This window comes from Pseudorasbora parva, chromosome 7 (genome assembly GCF_024679245.1).
Source record: "Pseudorasbora parva isolate DD20220531a chromosome 7, ASM2467924v1, whole genome shotgun sequence".
NCBI lineage: Eukaryota > Metazoa > Chordata > Actinopteri > Cypriniformes > Gobionidae > Pseudorasbora > Pseudorasbora parva.
In genome coordinates this window covers 34,216,561-34,237,992 of record NC_090178.1, presented here as the reverse complement: position 1 = coordinate 34,237,992, position 21,432 = coordinate 34,216,561, and the positions used below count along the sequence as shown (strand labels likewise).

At 37.3% G+C, this 21,432-nt stretch overlaps 2 protein-coding genes across 4 annotated transcripts in view; both read right to left on the bottom strand.

Moving 5' to 3' along the window:
• cep192 (centrosomal protein 192) overlaps nt 1-4,590 on the bottom strand; it is a 60,300-nt gene extending 55,710 nt beyond the window's left edge. For all 3 annotated transcript variants that reach the window (XM_067449182.1, XM_067449183.1, XM_067449184.1), the window contains exons 1-2: nt 4,411-4,590; nt 3,392-3,606 (exon numbers count right to left, since the gene is read on the bottom strand). In XM_067449182.1, coding sequence (XP_067305283.1) covers nt 3,392-3,576 — 185 coding nt within the window. In that variant the 5' untranslated portion in view covers nt 3,577-3,606; nt 4,411-4,590. The remainder of the gene's footprint in view (nt 1-3,391; nt 3,607-4,410) is intronic.
• Nucleotides 4,591-5,819: 1,229 nt separating this feature from the next.
• LOC137083829 (nucleoporin SEH1-like) lies at nt 5,820-20,836 on the bottom strand. The gene is made up of 8 exons (XM_067449776.1): nt 20,645-20,836; nt 20,466-20,516; nt 18,180-18,326; nt 16,247-16,458; nt 13,882-13,980; nt 13,592-13,732; nt 10,239-10,393; nt 5,820-6,297 (listed from the first exon to the last, which is right to left on the bottom strand). The coding sequence occupies exons 1-8, from the start codon at nt 20,753-20,755 to the stop codon at nt 6,149-6,151; spliced, it is 1,065 nt and encodes a 354-aa protein (XP_067305877.1). The 5' UTR covers nt 20,756-20,836; the 3' UTR covers nt 5,820-6,148.
• Nucleotides 20,837-21,432: the final 596 nt, after the last annotated feature.

The following is a 21,432-nucleotide window of genomic DNA, read 5'->3' as shown; positions in this document are numbered from 1 at the left end:
GGGTGTCAATGATGGCCTTCTGGACAGCAGTCAGGTCGGCAGTCTTACCCATGATTGCGGTTTTGAGTAATGAACCAGGCTGGGAGTTTTTAAAAGCCTCAGGAATCTTTTGCAGGTGTTTAGAGTTAATTAGTTGATTCAGATGATTAGGTTAATAGCTCGTTTAGAGAACCTTTTCATGATATGCTCATTTTTTTGAGATAGGAATTTTGGGTTTTCATGAGCTGTATGCCAAAATCATCAGTATTAAAACAATAAAAGACCTGAAATATTTTAGTTGGTGTGCAAAGAATCTAAAATATATGAAAGTTTCATTTTTATCATTACATTATGGAAAATAATGAACTTTTATCACATATGCTAATTTTTTGAGAAGGACCTGTATATCAATGCATGATGTCAATCAAAGTAATATGCCTAATAATTATAGGTTCACAAAGAGCTCAAATTAATACACATCGTTTAACAGAATTATGAATATAATGTAATATAAAACATAATGAAGAATTATATTTATATTACTATATGGCTACTTGTCAATTAAAATGATTTAAGTGAACATATATGAATTATAATCACTTTCAATTCATATAATATACAATTAGCACCAAAAGATGCACAATTTTATTTCAAAAGTTCTCTCATTATAAACTTCTTTCATTTGGAACGAGACATACAGGGGGTGTGGCTTTTTTGCATCTTTACTTGCAGCTGATTGGTCCAGTTTGGGTTTGCAATCTCAAACCCACAATAAAACCTTTTGTCCACCGCCACTCCATCAACATTTTTGCAAAATTTGAAAACCTTATAGCATCTCGACCGAATGAAACATCTCTGATTGACAGTCAAAAAAAAAAACGTCAAGCTCTGTTCGCATTTGCCTCCTTTGTAAAGCAATTGTATTGCGATTAGAATGCGAGTAGTGTCCGGGACGACACTCATAGGATTCAGATAAGCTGTTCTGAAGCGTAAAGTAGGGGGGGGGGGAGTAGGTGCTTAAAGTGTCACTCCCGGATAACAGAAAAGGGCAGGATGTGGGCGGAGCTTAGGTGACGCAATGACTATAGACAGCGGATAAATGGCTATCCACCTGTCACTCAAAGTAATCACGCCCTTAATTATGCAGAATTTTAAGGCTTTATATAATGTAAACGAATGAGTTTTTAAAAAAAAATCCAAAAAAAAAAAAAAAAAAAAAAAAAAATCACCCCCTCAGTTGTCATGAAGGTCAAAATTAGCCGTATAGGCCAAAACCACATTTTGCACCAGGCTGTAAACATGTTTTTTTCTGCTATAAAGTTGGAAATTTTAACATGGGGCTCAATAAGCTTTTGCTCCCTTCTGGAACCTGTCCCTAGCAGCCAGTCGAGGAATTGCAGTTTACATAACTTCCGTATTGGCTTCAAGAGAGATCACGGGCTACAGCCATACATCCACAGCTACTTCCCAATCAGAACAGAGCCTGCCGTGAACACGCAGGCTAGTAAGCAAACAGGGCCACCGGCGGATAAACAGTTATGGCACATTCACTGGTACGGACGAAACATCAACAATATGATTTACATTGACTATAGCCTGCCCATACTTTGACTACAAACTTGGTCCTCAAAACATTACGTATTTTGCTTTTGCACAGTGCGCAACATTTTATCTCTATGTTATGCGGCTACAGTTTTGACAGAGACAATCGGCTCCGACGAGGAATTCACACCCACAGCAACTTCGAGGAACGAAACAAATCAAGCAGGGATACTTTGTCAAGCAGAAATCTGGCTAACTCTGCATCGGTTTTTAATCCTTTCAGGACACGTAACGCAAGATCCCACCACCTCAGAAAAGCTGCTCCTATATTTACCCTAATTTTATTTCAGGATCTGAATCTCTATTTTTGTTCTTTTTTATCATCTTCGTCTGTCTTTTTCCATTTTCCCGTCTTTATTTTAGGAGCAGGTGCCACTCGAGGAATTGGCAGTTTGGATTGTTTGTCCGCCATAAGCAAAGCTGTGGCACACCAGTGATCTTGAATTTGAAAGCCTGACTGTTCGCGCTGTGCATGAGAGGGGGTTGTGATTAGCCAGCAAAAGCTTGATTGACACTGCTAAGACACTCCTCCTGGCTCTGATTGGTTGTTTCTTGCCGGGAGCGGTGTATTTCTGCAAATGGCACCACTAGGAGGAGCCAGAGGAGCATGATTTTTTTTCACAGATTATCTGTCATATTCTACTGTCAGGACATAATGACAGGTTTAACAGATATGTAAAAAAATATTTTTTTACAGTCTTTGGAAAATTGTGTCACACAAGCTTAATTCAAATTCAGTCATTTCAGATGTGTTAGAACATTTTCAGACTTGAGCATAGTTACGCTAGTTATTTATTTACAATTATTAAATGATTACCAGATCTAGTATGAGGAAATAAGCACAGCAAGGCCAGATCCAGAGCTGCTGTGTGGCGTTAACACATGATCACTCTCCCCATCCTCCTCATCAGAGCAGCCGGTAGCCGAGTGTTGTTCTTTGCTCGGGTTTTATCGAAAAGGAAAAGTTTAAAATCGCTTAAAACAGACGCAATAGCCAATTCGAACGAGTAATGTTCCACGGCCTTTACTAATTTAAAAGTAAAGCCTGTCCCAACGTTTCTGATTGGTGCCACGATTTTGACAGATTAGAAATGCGTTTGAATGAGATTTTTGCCAGACTCCTTGCAGAGCAAATCTAAAGTTTTCTGGGTTTTCCCAGGCTAGTTATAAATATAAAAACTTCACATTTTGAATGCAGCGCTCATTTGTTTCAATTTCTCCTCGAGAGACCACACGAGCTTCAACAGCGCAAACTTATTATCGTCAGTTCATTATATATTATCCACTCTCGATCGCCACTTACACTAAATGAATGATCATTCTTGTAATTTGTTTTGCTACTGCCATTTTAATCCGCCTGTCCGTTGGGCAAGTAATCTTCTCTTTCAGTTGTCCCTTCAAAAAATCCACTTGTCCCAGACAAGCCAGACAAGAAAAGAAAATCCCAACTTCCGTTTCCTATCAAATTTAATTAAAATCACAGCCTCTTACAATTTGATAAGCTTTTTGTTTTTAGTTTGACTGATGGGGGGCATTGCAAAAAGATGGCCACTGTGGTTAAACTAAGTAAAGTAAAATAAAAAAAAACGACGGTTTAACAATACGATGGTAAGCACTCAAAAAAAAATTTTTTATTAAAATAATAAAAATGATATGGCAATCAAGTTTACAATTTTTGGGCCACTTGAGATTTGTTTAAAAAAATGAACCTTTTTTACCAAACAGGAAATTAAGGAAGTCAACATTCTCACCAAGTTAGGACAGACACACGGTCACAATATTTGTGCGATTACATGCAGTAGTTTCCCACCTGTTGTCTACTGGAGGTCTAATTTTAGCCACGGTAGAGGCTGCCATGGGCATCCCAAGTGTAGAGCCCAGTGTCATGTTCCCAAGCGTGGTTCGGCCACTACTGCCTAGCGAGGCATTTGAGAGGAAGCTGGGAAACGGCTCATCCTCAATGTTTTGGAAGTTCTCCATGTCTGTGTGGCTCATTGGCACAGGACTTCAGCACATGATGAGTGACTACAAAAAAAAAATAGAAGTGCAAATTTCAGTCATGCAGAACTCGTGAGTTCCTATAGGGAACAAGTGCTAAAAGATATTGTCATACTGTGCCTGTTTGTTCACTGGACATGTAGACTGACATCAACAAAAGACAACACTGGAAGATGTTATGTCTCTTACACGTCAAATCACAGATAATAGGGTGCATTGTAACTCATATTGTTACACAGATAGAGCTGACATCTGTTGATATGGCAGCTAGCTTCTGTTGCATTCAGCTCTTTATCATTACTGGAACATGTCAAAGCAAATTTTAACAGATTAAACTAAATATTGTAATATTATTTTGTTTATTATTAACTTTATTATGTAAAGTTATTTTGGAAACATCGTACATTTGACTGTTTCTTTCCATATAACTGCCTGTTACTCCAGAATTGGTTTGTTAGTCATCAGACTAACGTTAGCTTTGTCAGTTCAATAACCAACAACTTTAACTGCACATCAAAGTTTCTTAACTCAGAATGACAATAAAAACTACGTTACGCTACACAAATGAGCATAAAGGGCTGTTTAACTCAAATAAACGCCGTGCAGTGGAGACCAGCTGTAAAGGCCAGGGTACAGCCATGTAACGTTAACATAATCAGTTAAACAAAAGCAAAAAAGTAACATTTAAAATGTCATTTAAACAGAACCAAACGTTTTTTTTTTCGGGCTTAGGCTTATTTCGGCAAGTCGTTGGCGGAAAACTAAACCATGACAACAACTCTGAAAAAGACTTGCAACAGCTCAGAAGAATCTGTTTCGATGAGAACTTACCATGAGGAGAAAAGCTGCACTTCTGCCTTACAAAGGAAGTTAATTCGACTACTTCATACAAACAAAGCACCAACAATTCGTATCATAAGAAAGCGTTGCCTTTATTGCGGCCTCCTCTCGTGCTGAGAAGAGTTCATCGAAGTATAAAGATGAAGTGAAGCCATTACGAGTGAATCCCGCCTCTAGGTTTCTCTTTGCATGGGCGGGGCCTCGACATAACGGCGTATTTCATTGGAGAGTCCAATCTGCCTGCATTCAAAGAGTGGCGTAGTCTTCTGTCAATCACCCGGTTGGTGTTTTGAATGAAGCAGCTGTTTGTTTCAAACATTTCTGATACATAAATGGGTTCTAAATAGTGTTGTTAAATGTATGCTTTAGGCATAGAAATTTATAGAACAGCAGATAATTTCTGAATGCATCAGAAGACTTCAATTGGCTGTATAGATCTTAAAATCAAACTATTACAAGCCTGTTTTTTTAAACAATTAAAGCTATAATTTTTTATTAAAAATAAAATAACGTTCCATATAAACTAACACGAGAATCTAACCCTGAATCTCTAGAGTAGATCCACAGGACAGCTGAGCCTGAGCAGCTGTGGGACTCTTACATGACAGTTGTTTACTAAACACGTTCATTGTAAATCACCAAAGGCATTTAAAAAAGCCTGATAAAATGAAGACTGGAAATAAATACTCATATAAGGCCGTAAACAAAATTCCTGAATTCAAGAAAATGTATCTGCATAATATCATACGCACAAAATTAGAGTTCTAGTAAAAATATTTCTTTGGAATACAAAAATATAAAACATTTTAATGTCAGTAATGTCACCTAAACAGTTTTTTTTTTTTTTTTTTTTTTTTTGCTGTATAACCTGCCATTTCACAAACAAATTCATAAATAAACTTCTGTTGAAGTCATAAAACTATGGAATTTAATAAAAACGTGCCCTTTCTTTATTTAAATTGTAAATATATATTTAAAGATGCATAAAGGTAATCATAAGCAAATACAGGAATAAATGACTTCCAAACAAATCTTTATATTATTAAATTGAATCCTGATCTTTTTTGTATTACTTTTTCTTCATTTATTATTTATTTTTAAACTTATTTTTTATTCTAACGTATTCTCTCAATTATATTTATGTAGGTCTTTCTTTACAGAAACTTTTGGCCATAAAACAGAAAATACTAAATCATTTGCATCATAAATAGATTATGACAACTATCAGTATATCTGTCAACACGCATGACTTTAATAAAAAAAAAGCAAAATTTGTGCATACTTCATATACCAGCAACTTATTATTCTCATTCAAAAACACAAGAGTGAAATCAATTAGAACAAAATGTTATAATGGCAGCATATTTTTCCTTAATCATGATGTAACAAAATAGAAATAATAACAGAAATAAAATGTTTAATTCTATAGGAAGACAGTCCCTTTTGTGGTCAAGGCAGTTTCACCCATTCAAAGATTCTCATTGCAACATAATTCTGAAAAACATATTTTTTTTAAAGTCTGCATTCAGAGTAAAACATAATACTACAGACAGAAAGAAAAGTAAAATTAGAAATCATTCCTTGAAGGCAGTTCAAAATAATGGACCCATGTTAAGTGCCAGTCTCGTCGCATGTCCAGCAAGCACAATCAGTTGGTCTCAGTGTGAAGTCCCGTATCATAGAAGTGCTCAGCTCCAGACTTCCTCAGGGTGGTCCTGTAGAATGGTATCTATCTTCCAGTGGCCCCGTTTAGAGCACTCTGTCCAGCAGCAGAGCCCAGGACGGCACTTAGAGCACCAGGCTGAGCAGATGACCCATATACTGGACTGCCATCTCCCTTTAGAATACCTGTGCATTTCCAATTGTCCATGTAGTTTGCTGAAGAAACATTAAAAAAAAAAAATTATATAGTCACCATGAAATCAAAATCAAAATTTCTTATTTGTTATGCAACACTGCAGAAATTATAAATTATTTTTCTGTACACATCATTATTATTTTATTTTTTAAATTAATGTAAACGTAATCTTTAATAAAAATTACTTCCCCTCCCTCTTGCAGAGAATTTTTTTTTTCTGATGACGGGTTTACGGGTATGAGGGCAGGGCAACTCATCACTCACACAAAATCCACCAATAGAGAGAGTGCATTTAGGCCACGCCCACACCGTGGGGTAGGGGGACAATGCAACGCTGCACATTGACTTTGTATTGTGTGAGGCTGACTTATAAAAAAAAAATAGTACAATGTCTAAAAAGCCATGTGTACAAAAAAAAAAAAAAAAAACAGAAATAAGTGTTATAAGCTACCGAAACGTAAATGCCAGCCTTTAACTCTTTCCCCGCCAAAAACAGATTTTTCTGTATTTCCGTGTTTTCACTGTCGGACGCTAGGGGAGCGCTATTGCACATCTTCTGAATGAGTACTGAATCCCCTGATCAAAACACACGTGAGGAAGGTGCAGTAAAACCAAGCGGCAACCTCCCGTGATCTCTCTTGAAACCAATACGGAAGTCATGTAAACTGCAATTCCTCAACTGGCCACTAGGGACAGGCACCAGAAGGGAGCAGAATCTCATTGAGCTCCATGTTAAAATTCCCAACTTTACAGCAGAAAAAAACATGTTTATAGCCTGGTGCAAATTGTGGTTGTTCTATACAGCCCTTCATGCCAACTGTGAGGGGGGTACATTTTTGCATAACTCATTCGTTTACATTAGATAAAGCCTTAAAGTTCTGCATAATTAAGGGCGTGGTTACTTTGAGGGACAGGTGGATAGCCATTTATCCGCCGTCTGTAGTCAATGCGTCACCTAAGCAACTATGGGATGGGATGTACTGCCCACATCCCACCTTTTCCCCCATTTTCTGTTATCTGGGAGTGTTGCGCGATGACGCACTAGCAAGATGGCAACGCCCAGCTCGCCTCTACTTTATGCTTAAGAACGGCTTAATGGAATCCTATGGGTGACGTCACAGACACTCCGTCCATTGTTTTTTTACAGTCTATGAGTAAACGAGCGATCGTATGTAATCATATGCATATGTAAAATTACGTGATCATCACCATTAAACAGCATATGAATTAAAGCCATCCAATGTTTCTGAATGAAATGTGGACCGAGGACGAGGTATAGACTGTGGAAGCATTAGGGGTGTTGATGAACTCAATCTAGTCCTTCTGTGTTTGATCATCGGTCATCTTTTGTGGTCTGATTAATTGAATGACTATCCAATTGCATTGTCATTTGAATTATAGTCGTTTTTCACGCCTCTTGTGGTGGATGTGGTTTTCAGATTATGATGCGTTTGTTTCTATTGCAAACAACTACCATCCAATCAATTCCTTATATATATATATATATATATATATATATATATATATATATATATATATATATATATATATATATATATATTAGGGCCGGGACTCGATTAAAAAAAATAATCTAATTAATTAGAGGCTTTGTAATTAATTAATCGAAATTAATCGCATTTTAATCGCATATAAATATTTGACCTGAGAACAATGAGAAGTAATTTTTCACATGTATTTTTAGTATACCATTGAATAATGACTGAATACATAAGCTGAACCAACAAAATATTGTTTATTTATTTCAGTCCAGCAGACCAGTGCAATGTTTGCCATTAAGTTTAGCAAAAGCATATTTGTGATATTTGAGGCTCGATGTGCTGCGGTGATACGCAAATTCCTTGTTGTATAGCTTGCACACAACCCTGCTCTTGACGACGCTTCCATTCTTTCGTTTTTTAAAACAAAATTTCCCATCCACGGGGCCAAGCAGAGCGGTCTCATCAGCTTCTCCGTTCATGTTCACTCATGCCCTGCGTCTCAATCAGCTCCCTAGTTCCCTAGTCAGGGAACGGATCAAGACATAAGTCAATGGGCTGACTCCCTGATCAGTGCCCTGACTACTAGGGATGGGACGATACACTTAAACTCACGATACGATGCACCTCGATATGCCAGGGTTACGATACGATACGTCACGATACGATATCAAAATATATTTTTTTCTTTCCAAATCTGTGATTTATTTATTTTTACCACCCAAGTAATGTACTTAAACGAAAGGTAGGATTTTTCTCTTTTTTTGCATTTTGGTTCCATGTTGTTTAAAAAAAAAAGGAGAATTTTTAGAAGTCCGCGACCACATCTTAAACAGGGGTGCCAATAATTGTGGAGGGCACTGTAGGGATGTCAATCGATTAAAATATTGAATAGCGATTAACTGCATGATTGTTATGAGTTAACTCGCGATTAATAGCAATTTAATCACACCTTATTTAAGTGTCTTAAATTAAGTTTAAATTAAGTTTTTAATACTCTAATCAACATAGGTATGGACAAATATGCATGCTTTATGCAAATGTACATTTATTATTAGTGAAACCATACTTATTCAATAATAATCAATACAGCATGGAGACTAGACATATCAAAGGTCAAAGAAATGTTTATCTAAGAAATTGTTCATGTCTCTTAAGCCTAAACTTAAAAATAATGAGTAAGTAGTGATTTCTCTCATTTTAACAATATAAAGGGAGTTTTTACACTGGCAGTTTAATTCAGAACAGGGCACAGTTTGTATGAAAAATTGTTAATGTGTACCAGTGAGCGAACCAGAACCACACCATACCTGGAGGAGGTCCATATTACACGAGTAGGAATATAGTGTGGCCCCTTTAAGAGATCCACATTCCCTATTGAACTGCCGGTATTTTGCGTGTGCGTGCCGAACTGGGCCGCTATTCACGTGGACAGTGTGGAGAACACGGACGACTCGGGAGCGTGCTTGTTCAGGAAAGTAACCTGTGCATTCGTTTTAGCCGATTGTAATGTATTTAGTTCAATAAAACACGTGTACTGTAAGCGGGGTGATGGTGTTAATGATTTACCTCAGACATGAGCGAGAGTGAGCTGCAGTGCATCGCGCTCAGACTGCAGAGAATGTGCTCAGTGAAAAAACACACTTCTCTTTCTGGAGTCTAATAAAAGTTAAACAGAAAATATGGTAGTTTATGTAGGCAATAACTGCATTTTTGGTTTAGAATATTAATGCTAATGTCAACCATTTTCTATCCCTATTAATGTTTGCTGCTACATCCTTTGTCTGACTGCTCTCACTTTTTCCAACTAACGTTACGGGCTAACGTTATATGCCTCAAATCAAACAGAAAATGCGCGCTGCGTTTTGTTATGTCTGCCCCACACACACACACATATAATACACTAAATTATTTAACTTGTATACTACGCAAATCATGCAGCAGTGCCATCTATCTTTATTTCGCGATCCATTTTTTTCGACCTCGATGCGTTTCGTCACGTTTTGTATCGCGATATTTTGTCAAACGATATTTCGTCCCATCCCTACTGACTACTGAACTAGGGAGCTGATTGAGACGCACCCATGGTTTGTTGTCGTGACTCCGGAGCGCTAGTTGGTGTTCCAGTATAATCGGTCCGTCGAAACTGATTCATTGAAAAACGTTCCGCGGTGCAAAAATAAATGTGGTTAAATTTTTTTTTTTTTTGCGTAATTAATTAACGCGTTAAAGTCACGTAATTAATTAATCTTAATTAACGCGTTAAAGTCCCGGCCCTAATATATATATAAAATCAAGACCTGCCCAATAATATTTTTTCAAGTTTGAGAAGCCTTTTCACTAGTATATACACATCACAACAGAGTAGACAATACTAAGTGCAACTTCTGTTGTATGCTGACTTTAATATAATTCTGGTAGTTGAATATATGATGATTGTGATTATAATTCTTGTTAACACTCACCTTTCCAGAGTCTCACACAGCCATCATCACCAGAGGAGGCCAGAATTGTACTGGTGATGTTCCAACTGACACGCCACACCTGCGAGTTATGACTGTCAAACTGGGCCAGCACCTGCACCTCGAATTTAGTGGGCGCTGATGAGGAGCTGTCCTTTCTGTTAGTCAAAAAGAGTCATGCAAAAAGTGGTAAATGTAAAGACCTTATTCAAAGCAGCACCATCTATGATTTTTAATGGGGATAAAAACAAGGCTGTGAGGGATAGACATGCATCTCTACGGTGGGTTGAACTATTATTTAAAGGTGCATTATGTAAGTTCAGTCCGCTTGAGGTCCCCTAAAATGCAAAACAAAGGCGTAGTTTGATGACGCCAAGTTTGAGCACAGAATCTTGGGACATGTGGTCTTCACCTCACAGCCGATGGAAAAGATTCGGGATAGGACTCGGGCAGAAATCATGTTAAATGACAACTCCGGTGAGAAATGAACCTAGGGGTAGTTAACAGATGGTTACAGAGTAGATCGTTCTCTGGGATGCGTTTTCATGAAAATCGAATGTAAAGAGTTTTATCTTTAAAAACAGATTAGCTTATAGCGTCTATGGGGCACAGGGTAGACACAGGGTGGTAAAATTAAATCGCTAGTTAATGCCACTAACAAGGCTAAACATAGCCTCACACTAACACGGTAGCATAATGAGGGTCCCTACATGCAAACCGAAGCATTGAGAACATTGTAAGTGTACAAACAGTTTAATAAAAAGATACTTTATAAACATAGTGCCTTAAGCGTTCACGGAGAGGCACCATCTTGGAAAACAGTCTCGACGAATCGATCCAGGAGCGCTGTTCTTTCTTTATATTTAATTTCACTACTCTGTGCCCCATAGATTAGTGTTATAAGCTAATCTGTTTTTAAAGATAAAACTCTTTACATTCGATTTCCATGAAAACGCATCCCAGAGAACGATCTACTCTGTAACCATCTGTTAATTACCCCTAGGTTCATTTCTCACCAGAGTTGTCCTTTAATGGAGGTGGTTTTTAACGTTACTGTAGAATGAAGCAGAGCAGGACCGAATCGCTGGAGCGATTGCTAATGAGAGACGAGCACAACACAGCTCACAAGCAGGAGGACTTATATTATGCCACAGTAGCTGGCACAATTTCCACAATCACACGAGCTGTGGAAAATAAGTGATCTAAGAGATTTATACAGCTTTTTACAGCAGATACCATTGAAAATATGTTAAGTCAATACCTCTCAGCCTCGTTTCAGTAATGGCACTACTCTGAATAAGGTCTATTGGCATCCAATTTGAATATTTTGTAACCAAACAACTCTAAAGGGTAAACTTTGAAAAAAGAAAAAGCTTACATTAAAAGAACCCTCACATCAGGACTGCAATGCTCAAAAAATAAAAAATAAAATAAAATCTTTTCATGATCTCCAACAAGCAACAGACCAGAAGTCAATCACTTTCAATGAAGAGTAGGACAGAAAATGTGTGGTGTTCTCACCAAATGCACATATATTCTCTCTCTTAAACACACACACGCACGCACACTTTTGTGGCTAGACCGTATGCAACCATCTAATGTGATGTATTCTAATCAAAACTATGAATGTGAGGTAAGAATTACCAGTATTTTTCCACTAAAAAATGATCAACATTTATAAAAGGTCACTGTAGAATCAAAATGGACAATTCATATTTTTATGGAATATTGCAGTATTTGATATGATATGATATTGTATCATATTGCAGTATTATCCACAACTTTCCTGCAAGTCTTAGTGGGCGTCGCCATGACACCCGATACTTCCGGTTGACGGTATCTCAGTTCCGGTTTAGCACACATAACAGTTATGCTGCTTACACCAGACGCGAATAAATAGTGCAATTCGTCCGAAGTTGGACGCGTAAACATTTTGAATCCATTCGCTTCACTCACTACACAACAGACGCGAATTTGCATCATGGGAGGGGCTTCTGCCAGGCAGCGGCAGTCGTCAGAAGGACGAGCGAGTTAAGGCTACTCTCGCCGGGGTTAATGAGCACTGAGTGCCGCTGAGTTGGGTCTCACACCTCCGAAACCTTGCTTCCATAAACCATGCAATATAAACGGACCCGTTTGACATGTTGCCTAACACCACCCTACACCTTCCATTCAATGCCCAACGAGCTTCAAATAAACTCAAGAATTGTGATGTAGAAGTAATATTTAATATTTGTAATTGTTGAAATGTTCATGTCAGACATTGTCAGTACTTTTTTTTAATCAACATGAAAATAGATGCATGAACTTCAATGAATTTAAATGCATTGTAATAAAAATTGACATTTAATTGCTGTAAATGTAATTATTGAGTTTAACCTATTTAAAATACTGCAGTAAAACTGTTTCATTTTTTGCAAGGGGTATGTTTATTGTTTTCAATAATTTACAGATTTAATGTGTAGCAAGACCGCTCTAACCGCCTAACGTTACCTTCCAAATAGAGACCTGCACTCCCGCGGGACCCAGCACAACCGAGTGTGGCGCGGGATAATATTTGATGGGTGAATGCGGATGCGGGTGAACAAACAAAATAAATAACTAGAAACAAATAAACCTTTATTTATAATAAAATAAAATCGATTTACAGGCGCATGGACGGAAGGTAACTCTCGCGTGGTTCATAGGAACAACCAAGCCTACCACCACACAGTGGCAAAATTTCTGCGCTGCATAACTCAGATGAACCGCTTAGTGCTACAGATATTAGTAAGTTCTTGTAAGATAGTCAGATCCATGCGACCATCTGGAACATGTGATCATTTTGCCTGAAGCGTTGTTATAAAAGTTTACTCCTGAATCCTGATAATACAACCAACGTTTAGCAAATAACAGTACAGACTAACGTAAACCGGAAGTTCGTTACCGGCGCGTTCTACGTTGCCATAGCGATCATGGAAAAGGTCAGAGTTCGGGAAAGTTGTGGATACACTGGCACGAGAACATGTCAGTCACATGAGATCACAGCAACAGCAAACCACAACGAGCCCTAGAAAACCTACTGTTCCTCTTTGGGACATTTGTTTAGTGTGGATATATTTATACATTTAATATATTTACAGAAATCATACAATTTACAATGGTGAAAAAGCTGAGGGTAACGGATGCTTTACGATCACTAGGGGGTCAAATGCAACAATCGCATGCAGGTTGGAGATGGAGGAAAGGTGGATTTTAGAAAAATCATATAGATGCACTGATGTACAGGGCTTAAAAAGTAAAGAAAAACACATGCCATCATTACACAATATATATTTCCCATTCCACTGTAACACTCATTCGGTTTCATTTCTCACCGAAGTGGAACCAGTTTGAAGATCCGAACGTCTTTGGTGGCAATAGCAAGTACATGGAAAGATCGGCCCAGATTTGGAGCAAATGCAATATCATGTACCGCATCTGTAACAGTCATCAGTGTCTCCGCTTTGGCATATTTCCTGCAACCATAAAAATAGATAAAAAAATATATATTTAACTTGTGGAGATATTTATATATATACATGTTTGAAATGTTGCTGTTCCTCAGTTTTGCACTAGAATAAGTGTGAACAAGCATATACAAAGATAAAGTTATTTGAAGGCAAACCTTGTAACTTCATTATACTCGTATATCTGAACCTTGCCGCCATACGTCGCATTGCTGTCATCACTGCCAACTGCAATCATAGGGGCGTGAGCTCGAGAACTGTGAAGACGGGGAAAAAATATTCTTAAAATAGTCTTAATGATAAATTCATTCTTTTGCTGAACACAAAAGAAGATATTTTGAAGAATGTCGGTAACCAGATAGTTGTTGGGCCACCATTGACTGCCATAGTATGGGAAAATAATACCATCAAAGTCAATGCGGCCCATCAAATCATAAAATGTACATTTTTAAGTAATCTAGCATGTGCATTTATTTTGTTAGGAAAATACAGTCTCAAAGTGACCCAAGAGGTCTTGAAAGACAAAAAAATCTTGTTGGGTATGTTCTCTAACATCTATTGAGTCTGATTTATTTCTGTTGACAAGCATGTAAAACATCTGTGCTAATTGCAGTCACAGATCTAATGAGAAAAAAAGAGGTTTAACCCTTTTCTGAAGGTCTATTTTAAAACTTTATCAAGTATGTGCACATCTATAAATAGGACCCTATGAGTTAAGATGCAAAAAACATGGACAGAAATCACAGAAGTGAGATCCCACCCACTATGGCCGGCTTGAAAACATGCAGAACTAACTCCTACTACTGGCTGTAGTCTCTAGTCTTTGGCCAAAAAAGTCTCTGATTATGCAAAATGACAATATTTGCATCATTGGAGGCTTTTTTCCAGACATAAAATACATAAATCTCTCGCCTCAGGGGGATATGAGGGGGGAAAATCACAATCATTCAAATATACTTCCAGGTTTCTACCAATACAAAGCTTAATGCTAATCGCTGAAGTAACCCCTTTAAATCAGTCCAGAAAACCTGAAAGAAAAAAGTGTATCCAGAAAAATGATATATATTTATTAGTGCTGGGCAACGATTAAAATGTTTAAATTGCGATTAATCGCATGATTTTCTGCGATTAATCGCAGTATGCCCAAAATTCAATAATGAACACAAAAGTGCTGCTAAATGAACATAAGTGCAATAACATGGTTTGCAAACACTTTAAACAAATAAGGTGCATTTTACAGGAGTTAAAATTTAGTAAGTTACAATATTTCTTGTAAATATCACCTTAAACATTTATTTAATCAAATTAAATTAAATTGGTGGTATGCATATATTGATTCTGTAGTAATATTCTCATCAGTGTTCTGTCAGCGTTAACATAGGCCGACTTAAATCTGCATATTTGTGATATTCACCCCAGGGCATTATTAAATTTTATAAAGGCCATTTTTTAAAATCTTATTAAATGAATGCATCATCTTTCCTGTTAAATTCTTACATTTGATTAATACATTTAGTTATAATAGTAAAAACTCTAGGCTGTTACCAATCAAATTAAATAATTTAAACTGCAAAAAATACAGCTGCACAAAATGTTATAAGATTGATGTTCTAAATAAAACATGCAATCATAGTTTTAAACATAACCGCCAATAGGGGACAGCAAGTGATTGTCTTCATAAGTGAGTCACTGAGTCGTTCATTCAAATGATTCATTCAAAACGCTGAATCGTTTAGTAACAAAACACCCCGCTGAGTGTTGCTTTCTTTTGGAACTATTTTCGTCGGTGAAATCATGGGTGAAATAGAACAAAAAAAAGGTTGTTTGGATCTAAAATTTAAGTAACTTAATATTAATTAGGCTACTTGTTTATTGAACTACACCATTCATGCTATACAATTCACGATTGCAAAGTCGACTTGTGTTATTAACTATATTATAAATATCAACAACTACAAAAAAAAAAAAACTCAGTTATACCCCAGTATGTTTCTTCTGTGAGTTTATATTTCTGCTCAATTGTTTTGATTTCTCCACAAATGTCTCTCACAAAGAGACAGGCAGCGCGAGCCTCAACGCGACTTGTTAACGTACCAGAGGCAGAGATACACTCATCAATCGCTGTTTACATTGAATATAATAAAAACAACAAAGAAATCTGGATCATTCTCGCGTTTCTGGTTATTTTTATATTTTATTTGTCCCATTTGTCCAAGACAAAGAATGTCAAGCCCTTGGCTACAGACAGCCCTGTATTCTCCTGTGACCAATGGTTTGTCTGTATGTGTATTCAGAGGCAGTGAGCAACGGCCTTTCAATATAATTATCAATAACTGTGTTAATGCGAGATAAAATATTTGTCGGTGTTAATTAATAAATGCGTTAACGCGTTAACTTGCCCAGCCCATGTTTTTTTCTTTTTAATTATGATGGGGCCCTATACAAAGTAAATTCTGACTCAGTGTACATGCATACATCTATTCACATATAGCATGCGTTTATCTATTGTTTGTGCATTCTCACCTGGAAGGGTTCCACGAGATGCAAGAACAGGAGAGTTTGGACGAGATCTCGTGCTGCAGGGACCACTGGCTCAGGTTCATCACATCAGGGGCCTCGTAGATTCGCACCACCCCGTCTGCAGAACATGTGGTCAGCATCAAGCCCATGTGCTTCGGGGCAAACTTCACATCGGTCACAGATGTCCGACTGTCTACAAGAGTGGTTCTCTTTATCTGATGTGAGAACAGTGGAGACATAAATGCTGACTATATCAACTCTGAAGGTCGGAATAGAACAAATGATTCTCTGCAATGTTTACACCTTGTTTTGCAACATTTGCAAATTTTTCCTGTGAATATGCAAGATTTCTCATTCATTAGCCTTAACAGGTAAAAAATAACTAGAACAGAATGTAGTAAATTTATTTGCAGTGCAAACCAGTGTTTATGATTTTAATAATTTAAATAATAAAATACATTTTAATAAAATAAATCCCACATTGCAATATCAAGCAGCCTAACAGCCAGCCAAAATAACCGACACCGGAAGCTTTGCACATTCAAGTTACAAATGGCTCTTCATTAAAAATAAGGTGGTGCTTATATTTGGAAGTTTATAGCTGAATATAAGCAGTACAATACAAGTAGTATGCGTCTTAACTCCTGGAAGTCCAATCAAATAGTGTCAAAGAGGGGCAAAGAGATATATATATATATATATTAGGGATGCAACAATACAGTTAGTCCACTGTTCAATACATACCTCGGTTTTTATCACGGTTTTCGGTTCGTTTTTTTGCTATTCTATTCTTAGGTGACAGGAACAGAAAGAGGTTAAGGAGAAAATATTGTAATACTCTTTTCTTCGTTTTACTAAACGACTTGAAAAATCTGACTTAAACTTAAAACTTTACTTTAAAAAAAACCTTGTACACATTCCTAGTGTCTTGTATAATATAAAATAAATAAATATAAAGATTTACAGTGGCAGCTCAGGGATGTACAGTAGCATTTAAGTATGAAATTGAATGAATAAATGTAGGCTAAAACTACATTAAACTACATAGTTTTCAATATTAAAATGTACATTGATTGAAAGCTACTGTATTATTTTATTCAAGAGCAGTGAGTGATTTTTTTTCTTTGTCTATTTTAATACCTCTATCATTTTAGAGGTGAACTGTCCCTTTAAGGATAAGCGTTCACAATCACAAGTCTGCACTGCGAAGACCTGCTCACATCTCATACACACACACACACGCAGACACAGACACTTACTTTCACTGTAGACATAACTGACTGTGTTTATATATGTTAACCTTGTGTGTGTTTGACAGTGTTAGCACAGTTAGACGACTCAGTCCAGTAATCACGTGTGTCTGACAGGTACACGCTCAGCGCATGTAAAACGCGAATTAAATGTTTAACCGGCAAGGCTTTAAAACGTGGCTAAACACCGCCTAACTTTAGTGCATATGATTACATTATTTGCTTATATCAGCGGGTTGACTCACAGGCACACTCAAACACAGCTGAAATAAACTGAGATAAAATATAAATATTGTTTTATTATATTTATTTAAATATAAATAAATAATATTAATTAAATGCAAAACCAAAAAAAAAAAAAAAAACGCAATTCCTAAGCGCGTATTGAACCGTGAATGCCGTACCGAACGGTTCAATATTATATTGAATATTGTAGCATCCCTAATTTTATATATATATATATATATATATATATACCCTCTTTGACGGCATTTGATTGGACTTCCAGGACTTAAAACACAATACAGTAAAAAAAAAAAAAATTAACCTTTTTTTATGCCATTCAAATGTTGCAACTCTTATACAAAAAGTTAAAGTCTTCTATGCAACTGTATATTAACCTCAATCAATTCTAACATATTCTATATAACAATATAAATGCCCATACTAGATGGAATCTCATTTACCCAGTGGCTTTGCCCTCGTTGTTTGTCATTGGACTCTCCAACAATCTCCTCCCATACTATGGCGGTACGGTCAAAGGAGCAGGATGCCAACACCTGTCCAAACTCTGGATGGGCCCAGGTCACTCGCCAAACTGAGCCACTGTGAGTCTACAAAACAACAGTTTGTGTCAAATTACAGCCCAAAACCCAACGCACCCCTTTAACAACCAATACTGTAAGCCTACAACAATTCATGATGTCAAAATCAATTCAGGAAACCATCTGAATTTGAGAACACGTCTCAATGGCAGTGGTTATAAACCTTTTTGACCCAAAAGACCCTACAGCGTCCAACACAATATTTGAATGACACCCCAATTTTATATATTTCAGTTGTAATTATGCCAAAGCTGCTTGTTTTCCTTAAGTTCTTTATTATTAACAGAAAAGAAGTCTTGATAAATTATAGTCACCATGAGATCTAAATTGACTTTTTTATGTAATATTGCAGTAATTTTTATAAATTATTTATACATGCACATCATTTTATATTAATGTGGTTTAATCAAAATAAATGTCCCTCTGATTTGCAGAAAAATCTCTTCTCTGATGAAGACAACCATTCACTTACATGAGATCACAGGAAGAGCAAACCACAACCACCCAATCAATTCCCATTGGACAAAATCAAGTCCCACCCTACATTTTCCCTTGTTCATGAAGCCGTTTCACTCGGATCTCACAATAGGGATGAAAAGACTGTCGCAACTCCCATTTCACGCTGTCTTTAAAGAGGACCTATTATGCTTTTTTACATTTTCTTTCATGTACTTTTAACTTTCTTTAGTATGTAAAGTTGCTACTTGAGCATGAAAGATACAAAGCCACTCCAAAGGGACTTTTTATAACAGTAAGACAGTAAAGTTTCTGAACTTGCTGAAATGCCACGATTGTAGTTCCTAGTTTTCTTCCAGGGAGCAAAAAATAAGGGACGAGGCCTGGTTGAATTACATTAGAAGTGTGTTGAAATTTCCAAAACAGGTCCAATGTTTACATCCATTCCTCCATTGATATCCATTAAAATAAAAAGTCTCCTTCCCTGTGCACCACAGCGTTAGCAGGAGTAACAGTTTTTTTTCTAACCTTGCAGGCTTGCCTTTAAGTAATCTCAGCCTCAGACATCATGCCTACGATGCGCATATCGCACACTTAAAGGGTTAGTTCACCCAAAAATTTAGTTTTAGTTCATTAATGACTGACCCTAATGTCGTTCCACACCCATAAGCCCTCCATTCATCTTCAGAACACAGTTTAAGATATTTTATATTTAGCCTGGGAGCATATGCACACTTTACTGTCCATGTCCAGAAAGGGAATAAAAACATCATCAAAGTCGTCCATATGGGACATCAGTTGGTTCATTAGAATCTCTTGAAGAATCTGAAACACAATTTGGTCCAAAAATAACAAAAACTACGACTTTATTCAGCATTGTCTCAGCCGGGTTTGATTTCAAACCTCAAATAAAGATTCGAACGATTATGAATCAGCTGGATTGATTCATGATTCGAATCGCCAATGTCACGTGATTTCAGCAGTTTGACACGCAATCCAAATCATGAATCAATCCGCTGATTCATAAGAAATGAAGTGTTTCCAGCACCTTTAACTGGAAACACTTCAGGATTTTACAAACACCACAGGAAGGGATCACTACAGAATGTCCAGGAGACGTGTTTTTTGCGTACTTTAAACCAAATTCCCTCATGGAAGAAGAATGCTGTCGTGTTTACAACGGTCACAATGAAAGCTTACCAGGATCAACTGGATTTTCCAAAGTGTGTTAAGTATGTAAGGTACTCGGATAGACCTTCTAAAATATGTCCAAGAGTTACACACTTTTTTCATTGTAGGGACAACGTTACATTTTCACGTCCCTAAACATGATGCAGAACAAAGTGAACAGTGTTTGGTTGCTTTACTTGTAGCCAGCCATCTGGCAAATGAGAGCTGCTATGGAATTCAGACCTTCTGCCGTCAGCTGAAGGTCTGGCTATACAAGACTAGCCTTCAAGTGGCTTTGGAGACGCTTCACAGTGACAGGAACTAACAGGCTGGGAAGGGGTGCTGCAAAAATGTAAAATATGTGAAAAAGAATGTTTTCAAACATCCAATCTTTGTATAAAAAAAAAAAGAAAGACATGAGCCTTTTTAAATGGGGAACAGGAGTCCCTTGGATGTTTGCTGAGCCTCCCTAGAGGGCCCTGGACCCTTGGCTAAGAACCACTTTCTTAAGGAAACACTTACTTTCCAGCTAGCTGTGCAGCACCAGTCTCCATTCTCCCCCTTGTCCCACACCTGAGAGAGAAATAAAATACAAAAAAAAAAACCGCACACTTGTTATATTTACAATACATGGGCTACTCGTTAACCACATTGGTTACATCGCAAACTGAGTTTAGCAGGCCATGCTGTGAGATGGTCACCTTAATGCTTTGGTCGCTGGAGCACGTTGCCATTCTCCGCCCGTGAAAATCATACGAAACATCGTGGATCAGATCTTTATGATCTGCTGCGATACTGCGCGCGACAAACATGCTTTTATTTACTTGAGCCTTCCTGGCACGCGGGAAGTAAAACACGCACTTCCCTCTTTTCGAATGCAAGGTTGCCACTGGTCCAATGTCCAATCATGCGTTCTAAGATCTTCATAAAATAAGATCAGTTTAGCATCTAAGAGGATGATGTGAAGATCAGCTCGAATCTGAGCATGCGCATTAAAGCAATCCTGCATTTTAGTACAACAGCGCCCTCTTTTGAGACATGATCACGACAGTGCGACAAGCAAGAGAGAAAACCATGAATGTTTGAGATTTGAATTTATTTAGCAGTAAAACAGCAAAGTTTATTTTAAGAAAATACGCATTTATAAATATTTCTGTGAGTTTTCCTCTTTTTGGATGAACAAAAAGAACTGGCTAGAAAAACTTCCCAAATGTGCTCTGGCCTGAAGGCAGTGGTGTTAGATCATTCAGAACAGCAAAATGAAGTGTAACAGTACATGAACAAACGTAAACATGGAAAAAAAAGCTTCAGGCCAACAATTACATTTTGGAAGTTGAAAAGTTATCAAAACACACCCATCAACTGTGCAATGAGAAGTACAGTAAGCAAGAAAGGGGCGAGGGACAACTGAACTGCCAGGCCAGAGTTGCAGAAGTCGTCATCACAACACTTGGTCTTCATGGTGTATAAGGTCTTGTTGGCAAGAAAA